Genomic DNA, 8744 nt, shown 5'->3' with positions numbered 1-8744 from the left:
ATCCCCTGTAAGCTGAATGAGCTCTGGACGTTGACCCGGCTGCCCCATCCGGGAGGGCCGGCGAGAAACGGGACCAAGCCACTGGTGCTGTCCCGCTGCGCGATGCACGAACACGCCCAGAGTCACCCCAGAACCCGGGCTGCAGCGCGGTGGGGGCGGAGCGTTCTGCCGCCGGAAGGGGCGGGGCCTGGGAGGTGTCCCGCGTCCGTTTCCGCGCGCCCTTCTGCCTCTGTGGTCGGTGCAGCAGGCCTGGGGCGCCATGGGGTGGGGGGCGGACGCTGGCTGCACCCCGCGCCCGCCCATACGCCGGCGGCCCGCGCCCGAGCGCCGCGTGGTGGTCGTGCTCTTCCTGGGCCTGCTGCTGGACCTCTTGGCCTTCACGCTGCTGCTGCCCCTGCTACCCGGGCTGCTGGAGAGCCACGGCCGCGCGAACGTGAGACTCCCGGCCGCCCTGCCCCGCGCGCCCGCCCTGCCCCGCGCGCCCGCCCAGACCCTGCTCCTTGTCCCCAGGACCCGCTCTACGGCTCGTGGCAGCGCGGCGTGGACTGGTTCGCCGCGGCCATCGGGGTGCCGGCGGAGGAGCGCTACCACAGCGTGCTGTTCGGAGGTAGGCGGCCCGCGGCCCTCCGCGACCCCCAGGCCTGCCCGGGCGCGCGGGCCGCCCCTGACCTGTCCCTGTCGCTCAGGTCTGATCGGCTCGGCCTTCTCCTTCCTGCAGTTCCTCTCCTCGCCGCTCACCGGGGCCGCCTCCGACTCCCTGGGGCGGCGCCCAATGATGCTGCTGTCCTTGGTACGTTCCTCGAACCAGGTGCCCACGGGGTGGCCCGGCCTCCTCCCGCCCACCCAGCAGCCGCGGGATGGGCTTGGCTGGGCATGGGCAAAAAAAGGGTGGCTGTGGGTCCCTCCTCGCCACGGTTGGCCCTGGAAGGATGACTGGTGCCGGCGGCCGAGCCGGGGGGCCTCGGCCACTCCTGCCACCGGGGGTACTGGGGGCTGAGGCGGGGCCCAAGGAGCGTGGCCTGGGCCTGCTCGCCCCCTCGAAGCCCCTCCTGGCCACGAGTGATTCCACCTGCCCTGCCAGGCGGGTCTGGTTGCCTCCTATGCGGTGTGGGCAGCATCCCGGAGCTTCGCGGCCTTTCTGGCCTCCAGGGTGATTGGGGGCATCAGCAAGGGGAACGTCAGCCTCTCCACAGCCATCGTTGCTGACCTGGGCTCACCTCCAGCCCGCAGCCAAGGCATGGTGAGTGCACAGGCCTGGATGAGGGGGCCTGGGCCTGGGCCTCTCTGCCCCGCTCTGATGGCCTTCTCCCCAGGCAGTGATTGGAGTGGCCTTCTCCTTGGCCTTCACACTGGGCCCCATGCTCGGTGCCTCCCTGTCTGTGGAGATGGCACCCTGGCTCAGCCTCTTCTTCGCAGTCTCCAACCTGCTCTTCATCTTCTGCTTCCTGCCAGAGACGCTACCCCCAGAGAAGCGCGTAAGCTGGAGGTTGGGTTCCGTGGAATGTCCTCTCAGTCTGTGTCACTGTCTGGTGCCAAGGGAGCTGTGCTGCCCTCTTTGGTGTCTTGGGGCCTGCAGTGCCGGGGCAGTGCTGTTCCTTAAGCTGGTAGGCCTCTCCAACTCCCCGCAGGCACCCTCGGTCGCCCTGGGCTTCCGCGCTGCTGCTGACCTGCTCAGCCCTGTGGCCCTCCTGCGCTTTGCAGCTGTTGCTCGAGGCCAGGACCCACCTGCCAAAGACAGTAAGGAGCCTGCCCTTCCTACCAGGGCTTTCCAGACCTTGGCTGCCTGTTCCGAGGCCCACGTGCGCCCCCTGCTGCCCTGCAGAGCTTGGCAGCCTGCGCGGCCTGGGCCTGGTCTACTTCCTCTACCTCTTCCTGTTCTCGGGGCTGGAGTACACGCTGAGTTTCCTGGCACACCAGCACTTCCAGTTTAGCAGGTGGGTCCCACTGAGCACGCCCTGCCTCAGGGTTCAGTTTCCCCCAGCAGCCTGCTGCCCTCCACCCTGCCCCTGCCCCACTCGGGCTCCAGGCCCCCAGGCTGAGGGCTGGACTCACCCTCTGCCTCCCAGCCTGCAGCAGGGCAAGATGTTTTTCTTCATCGGTCTCACCATGGCCACCATCCAGGGCACCTACGCTCGGCGAATCAGCCCTGGCGGGGAAGTGGCAGCTGTCAAGAGGGTAGGGGCTTCCCCTCCAGTGGGTGGTAGGTGGTACCCTGGGTTCTGTGGGTGGGCAGCAGAGCTGGTCTTGAAGCTATGTGACCACCACAGGCCCTGCTGCTGCTGGTGCCAGCCTTCCTTCTCATTGGCTGGGGACACTCACTGCCCATGCTGGGCCTGGGGCTGCTGCTCTACTCCTTTGGTGAGTGGCCCTGCAGGGTTGGAGGGGGAGCCCCAACCCTGTCCTCTGGGCTGACAGATGCCTCCAATGTCCCCACCAGCCGCTGCTGTCGTGGTGCCTTGCCTGTCCTCCGTGGTTGCCAGCTATGGTAAGTCCTTCCAGGGCCAAGGACACCAAGGTGAGAGGTGACTGGAAGGCACTTGATGAGGTCTCTCCCCACAGGTTCTCCAGGACAGAAGGGCACTGTCATGGGCACTCTGCGGAGCCTGGGTGCCCTGGCCAGAGCGGTGGGGCCCATGGTAGCTGCCTCAGGTGAGGACTGTGGGACAGCATTCAGCGTGCTGTGTGATCCCTCGGCTACCCAGCGCTGTTCTTGGTCTGACAGGGAGTGGGAGGGTGCGGGGGTCCTCGGTCCTGGGGGCCCGGGTGAGCCTGTCCGACTCTCCACAGTGTACTGGCTGGCTGGGGCCCAGGTCTGCTTCACCGTGTGCTCGGGGCTCTTCCTGTTCCCCTTCCTCCTCTTGCTGAAGCTGAGACATCCAGCGCCCATTCTCAAGGCCGAGTAGCTGAGCTGCATGGCCCACACGGGACCACCCTTGCTCTAAGTGGGAGCCTGGACCAGAGCCCCTGCCCCCAAGTCCCTGCCTTCCCCGTCTAGGAAGAGAGGCTTGCCCACTCTTCCCCCACCCTGGGGTGGGATGGGGCGAGTCTGGGCAGCCTTACCCTCTTCTCACTCCAGAGGCCCAGGCAGGGTTGGTGACTCCAAGAACATCAAGTTTTCTGTTCGTTCCTCTCATTGGTGGTGTTGGCCACTGCCCAGGCTTCTTAATGACCAATAAAGCAACTATTTTCCACCAGGTGCCTTTCTGTTCTGCTCCACCAGCCACCGCCAAGAGCTGAAACTGCAGCTGGGTGGCTCTTAGTTAGGACAGAACACAGTGTCCTGGAGCCTGGGTCCTCCTCAGCAGATGCTTGGGGAGTCAGGCACGGACCCAAGGCCGTGGGTCAGTCCTGTTGGCAGACAAGAGGCAGAGCCTTAGGCTGTCGCTATTCCCGACCCCTTCCCATCAGATATGGCCACACTGCTGTTCCTATTCCAGCTCACTGGAATAGGAACATTTGGGGGACAGACTGTCAGGACAGGCTCATGTGCTCAGTGTCCTGTCCAGCAGCTTCCAAATGCCACCTCAGGTTCCCCAGGGAGTCCCAGCAGGGGCACTAAGTTAGATGCACGTTCCTAGTCCACAGCTGCAGGGAACAGCTGAGCAAGAAATAAACACTGACGGTGGCCACAGTGGCACAGATAGGTGACTCAAACTGCCTGGAAACTGAGGCAAGGAATCACTAAGCCCCTGGGTTGACAGACCGGCCTGGGCAACACAGCAAGACCCCCCCCCATCTCAAAAAAGGGGGGGGCACAAAAACTTGGAAATCCTACTTCAAGGCAAGAAAAATACTAAAATAAAATTGGTTCCCAAACTCAGAAACTGCTTAAAGAGTTTATTTGTGAGTAAAACATATTACAATGAGGAAAGGACACACAGGCGTCTGCATCGTGAGTGCAACTACATTTCATGTTGTGATACAAAGGATTAGACTACAAAAGTGAAAACTGAAGGTCACTGCGTATATGGGGGAGGGGGAGGGGGTGAGGAGGGACAAAAGGCAGGGTCCAGGACAAAGGTGGGAAACTTCATGCCACCTTGGCAGCAGGCCCTGGGCCACCCTGCCACCAGCCTCGGGTCCCGCTCAGGCACAGTGTTGGTGGGGTTGTGGGCATTCAGCCCACCATGCTGAAGATGTGGCACCAGTGCTACCCACCGCTCCCTGGTGGGACGCCTCTGGGTCCCCTGGCAGGCACCCCACAGCTCCTGGCACCAGCCACCTTTGAGGACTTATCTAGCCACCCACTGAGCAGCCTCCAGCCCTTTTCCAGGGATGAGTTAAGTGAAGATTCACAGCAGTATTGACAAAGGAGAGAAGGACGCAAGAGGCCACCGAGTCAAGCCTTCTGTCTTTGAGTTCACTTTCATCAGAACCTGGGCATCTTGTAGGCCGAGTTAGGGTGGGAGCAGCCTGCCATCAGTTCTGAACCCCCACACAGGCAGGCAGTGCTCTCTGCAGTCTGCCAGAGGCTCCAGAAAGAAAACTCAAGTGGTCTGTTCACATTTAGTGAGAAAGGAAGCTAAATTGCAAACCTGCCAAAAAGAAAAGACTCTTCTCCCCTCTGGGCATCCCCTTCCCTGTGAATCTGGTTGTGGTGGGGGCTGTCCATCAGCCCATACGGAGCATAGCACTGGGCATGTGCAGGCCCAGCATCCTGCCCAAACCCACCTCTTCAAGGCAGCCCTGGGGCCACGGGGTAGGCACAGGAGTGCTGCACAGCACCAAGGCTGTGTGCAGGAAAGAGGGAGGTCACTGAGCAGGTGACGCCAGCAAAAACCACAAGTCTGATTCAGTCACCTGAGACACCTTGGGGTGAAGAGGAAGCCGAGCAGAGAGTTATTTCACAACAGGAAGGATGAAGTGGTCAAGGCCCAGGGGGACAGTGCCAGAGCTGGTAGAAGCCTCTGGTGCCTTCCAGTTCCAGCCAGGACCATGACTTAGAGGTCCATCTCCCCCAGAACCCGAGGCGAGGCGGGGCGGGGCGGGGGGGGGGGGGCAGCAGAGTGCACACGTGGGCGGTCAGCACCAGTCTGCATGGGGCTGGGCACAGGCGGGAGGGGCCTAGCTAGGTAGAGGGCTTGGCTTTTCGCATTCCATTACACAAGAGGACAGAACACAGACATAACCAGGGACTCTGGCAGATTCAGAGCTGCTTCAGACAGGACAGTGCAGGCCGGGCCTTCAGGAGTCGCCCCTCTTCTTGCTCTTCTTCAGGAAGGAAGGAGTGCGGAACTTCTTCTTCTTCTTAGACGGGGACTTGCCTGGAGACCCGTCGCTGCCAGGATCCACAGCAGACCCCTCCTCAGCAGCTGGGGGGGCCGTCTCCTCAGCTACTGGGGCTAAGGCTGGCTCAGGGTCAGCATCGGGGTCTGGGGTAGGGCTTGGGGGACCCTGGGCTTCCTCCTCCTCTAGAGTCGAGAAGCCAAGTGCTTCTGAAGGCTCGTCGGGGGATAGGTCAGGTAGCATCGGCTTGAAGGTGGCAGCATCGCTGTCGTCTCCGGGAGCCGGCTCCTGCAGAAGGTCTGGCAGCAGGGTGGGAGTGGGAGAAAGGCTTTAGGGCTCCTGCCTGGTCGCCAGCTGCCTAGTGTCAGCAGAAGGAGCGGCCACTCAAGGGACTCTGCGTTTTCCAAGACAAGAAGCTCTAACTAGACCTTCTCTACCTTAGCTGGGTGAAACTAACGTTAGATAAGGTCTGTCTCCAAGGATGTCTGGCGCCTCCGGTGGGGAGCATCTCGAGCTTCCTGAGGAGCACAGCCTTCATGCTGAGCTCTGGCCTAAAATTAAGCCTCGAATTGGTTCCACAACATCTGGTCTTCCCCAAGGGCAGCCAGGAGAGAACCATGAGCGAACCCCAGACCCCAGGAGCACAGACCTCCAACAAAACAAAGCCATTTAGGCTGGAGAGTGGAAAGAAAAATGAACTATAAGGGAAGTTATAACTCAACAGGAAAGAGCAAAATGTCACCTGTCTCCAGAAAGCCTAGGTCTGGCTGGTTTCCGTCTACCCACATGCCTACACCCACCCCAGGGACACCAGTGTTGGAGGTTTTACGTAGTCTACAAAGTAACAAGCAGCTGCATGTTAGGCAACACCAAACCACTTAGTACTCAGAAGTCAAGCACAGCTCAGGACCGGGAGCTAAGCAGGGCTGGAGAGGCCTGGCCACACATGTTCCAGGCCCCACACTGCTGTAGCTTAGGGAGCAGGGGTGCCCCACAGTCCACCCTACTCGTTGCCCTGTTCCGTCACTCCACGCCACACTCAGAGCAGGAGGGAAGGCTGGGGGTGCAGGCACCTCCCCACCCGGAGGGATTAGGGCTCCCTCTGGCAAGCTCATAGCAGCTAACGCTCCAAGATAGAGGCCCCGGCATGCACTCTTACTTTCCATCATTTGACAAATGTCACATTTCTTAAAAAGTATTAATATCCTCTTCAGCTCACTTCAAATTGCCAATGGCAGTTTAAACACAGGTCCAAATAAACAGGACTCCATGCACCTAGTGGAAGAACCCACCTGGCAAAACCTCATCTGCATTTACATCTGACCCAACCATCAAGAGAGATTCTCAGAGGATGAACTTAAAAACTCCATTTTTAGACCCAGGCTGCTCTGAGCCACACTGTCCAGTGTGTGGCGGCCCCAGACAGTCCATCCCACCATCCATGCAGGCCGCTGCCCTGCACAGTGCTCAGGTAAACTCACTCATGGGGAGGCCACTGAAGGGTTGGGTACAAAAAAAAAGAGGGCCTCTGTTTTTGTTTTGAATAAACATAAAACAAAACTTAATAAACAACAAAGAAGCAGGAGAACGAGGCAAAGCAGAGGCAGGGGTGTGAGAGCAGAGCGCCAGGCGCGGGCAGTACTTACTAGGGCAGCAGGTACTCTTTAGCACATCCAGCTCCTGTTGAAAGGCGGCCGCGAGAAAGAGAAGCACAGGAGAGAGTCTATGCACTCAGTCACAGCCACCGGGTTCCACAAGAAAGGCCAAGCCACTCTTGTAGGACACAGAATGGGGAGGGAAGCCACAGGCTTCACGGGAGACAGAGATGTACGAGACTGAGACACAGACGTGTCAGATCACACACCACGGACGTGCGACAGTCCGAGAGGCAAGTAGGATACACACAGCCTCTCGGCATCTGCCTGGTGTGGCAGGTCAAGCATCCTGCAGCCCGACAATGGAAGGCACTCAGGTGCCCTCTCGACATGACGAAGGATGGTAAGTAGGCAAGCAACGGGCAAAGCTGGCACGAGAACCGTGGTGGGTCCCACCCCTGAAGTTGCCCTCCCACGATCATAATTGCTGGGCTCTGTTCTGCCTCAGGTTACCCAGCACAGAACAGATGGAGGAGGAGAGGCCGGGGGACTCCAGAGCTGGGTCAGGCCTACACACTTGTTTATTCAGGTTAATAGAACTAGTGCCACAACTAGGTGCCAGTGCACAGGCATGCACCCTCCCACATCAGGGCCACCGCACCCCCGCCTCCACCAGAGCTCACCTTCTTCAAGCTTGACAGGGGTGCTGGGGGGAGTGTGGGGCACAGCCGACTGGTCTGGAAGGCTCTCTTCCTTCTGCTCTCTTGCCTCATCCAGATTGTCTGCAGGTACACACAAAACAAGAACATGGCGCATGGGACTTGCAACCCCAGGACCCTCAAGCCTGCATTAGGGTTTGAAATTTACAGGTGTCCCACAAGAGTTCATGTGCTGCAGATCTGGTCCCTGGCTGACGGTTCCTCAGGAAGGCAGGGAAGCCTGGGTGGAGGAGGAAGGTCCCTGCGGGAAATGTCTTTGATGGGGATATTGGGAGGCTCCATCTTTCTTCCCTGCCTCCACAGGGGCAGGAGCGGTGCTCCACCAGGCCCTCCCTGCCATGAAAGCTGCTCACCATAGGCCCAAAGCAAGGGAGCCCACCAACCAGGGACTGAAACCTCAGGAACCACAAGCCCAAGGAGACCTCTCCTCCTCCTAGGTGTCCTATGCACCGGGTAGGAGAGAGGCACAGCGAGGCAAACCGACTAGCCCAATCTCTTGAGCAGCAGACGGCCTCAGAGGTCATACTGGCTTCCCAGGGCATGTTCTGGAACAGCCACAGCAGGGCTTTGTGTCTGCTAGCTTTTGGAAAAGGATCAAGAGACTGACTACAAGTGAGTGTTTATTTGAAGTTTAACCAATCTTGGGTACAAAGTTAATTTCTATTCATATTCCCAAGAAAACCTGCCAGTGTCCCTGCGACAGACTGAAAAGCTAGACCCACCTATCCTCTGTGGAGCGAGTGGCCGGCAGCTTCACGGCCTCGTCTCACTCATCACCTCCCAGTCCCAATCACCACCTCCCAGTGTCATGCCACCACAACTTTGGTCTTGATTTCTTACGCAGAACATTCTTATCAATAAAGTAAACTTGATAACTGCAATGATTTTTCTTTCTTTTTCTGAAATCGACTGATAAAACAGCAAAAGGAAAGAAAACTGCAGGAACTAAAACCCTGGGTTCAGAAACCCCTGCCTGTTTCTCACTTAGAAAAAATAGTCCGTGCAACCCTGTTCCTCAGACCTCTCGTCTATTCTCTGACCGCAGACCCCTCTCCCAGGCCAGCTGCCTCCCGGCCAAGGGCACTGCTGCTTTCCAGAAACCAAAGGCCTGAGTGTCTCCTCCCTGCAGGACTAGAACCTTGACCAAGAAGGTTCTCCCGGCCACATGTGCCCTGCTCCAGCATTCCAGGAGGCAATGGGAGGA

The 8744-nt window shown here is 59.1% G+C and overlaps 2 protein-coding genes across 8 annotated transcripts in view; one reads left to right on the top strand and one right to left on the bottom strand.

The window, feature by feature from the left end:
- The first annotated feature begins 194 nt into the window (after positions 1-194).
- On the top strand, positions 195-3191 carry Slc75a1 (solute carrier family 75 member 1). 2 transcript variants are annotated; one of them, XM_076864264.1, is made up of 12 exons: positions 195-433; positions 511-607; positions 687-790; positions 1082-1240; positions 1314-1475; positions 1629-1737; positions 1823-1934; positions 2067-2175; positions 2268-2358; positions 2438-2485; positions 2560-2649; positions 2788-3191. In XM_076864264.1, exons 1-12 carry the CDS (start codon positions 260-262, stop codon positions 2901-2903), a joined length of 1371 nt encoding a protein of 456 aa, XP_076720379.1. In that variant the 5' UTR covers positions 195-259; the 3' UTR covers positions 2904-3191. The 2 variants fall into 2 exon arrangements, with proteins under 2 accessions (XP_076720379.1, XP_076720380.1); XM_076864265.1 differs by having other exon boundaries at positions 2560-2682; positions 2723-3191.
- A 631-nt stretch (positions 3192-3822) lies between these two features.
- Add1 (adducin 1) overlaps positions 3823-8744 on the bottom strand; it is a 68308-nt gene continuing 63386 nt past the window's right edge. For 4 of the 6 annotated variants that reach the window (XM_076864263.1, XM_076864259.1, XM_076864258.1 and 1 more), the window contains 2 exons: positions 7505-7603; positions 3823-5525 (listed from right to left, as the gene is read on the bottom strand). In XM_076864263.1, coding sequence (XP_076720378.1) covers positions 5185-5525; positions 7505-7603 — 440 coding nt within the window. In that variant the 3' untranslated portion in view covers positions 3823-5184. Of the gene's footprint in view, positions 5526-6871; positions 6907-7504; positions 7604-8744 lie in introns of those variants that run through there. The other 2 variants (XM_076864261.2, XM_076864262.1) reach the window with 2 other exon arrangements.

Source organism: Callospermophilus lateralis, chromosome 8 (genome assembly GCF_048772815.1).
Source record: "Callospermophilus lateralis isolate mCalLat2 chromosome 8, mCalLat2.hap1, whole genome shotgun sequence".
Classification (NCBI taxonomy): Eukaryota; Metazoa; Chordata; class Mammalia; order Rodentia; family Sciuridae; genus Callospermophilus; species Callospermophilus lateralis.
This window is presented reverse-complemented; position numbering and strand designations above follow the sequence as displayed.

Coding starts and splice junctions, on each gene's coding strand:
- Slc75a1 (XM_076864265.1), top strand. CDS start 260: ATGGGGTGGGGGGCGGACGCTGGCTGCACCCCGCGCCCGCCCATACGC. Junction 2,359..2,437: donor GCTGCTGCTCTACTCCTTTG/GTGAGTGGCCCT, acceptor TGTCCCCACCAG/CCGCTGCTGTCGTGGTGCCT. Junction 2,486..2,559: donor CTCCGTGGTTGCCAGCTATG/GTAAGTCCTTCC, acceptor CTCTCCCCACAG/GTTCTCCAGGACAGAAGGGC.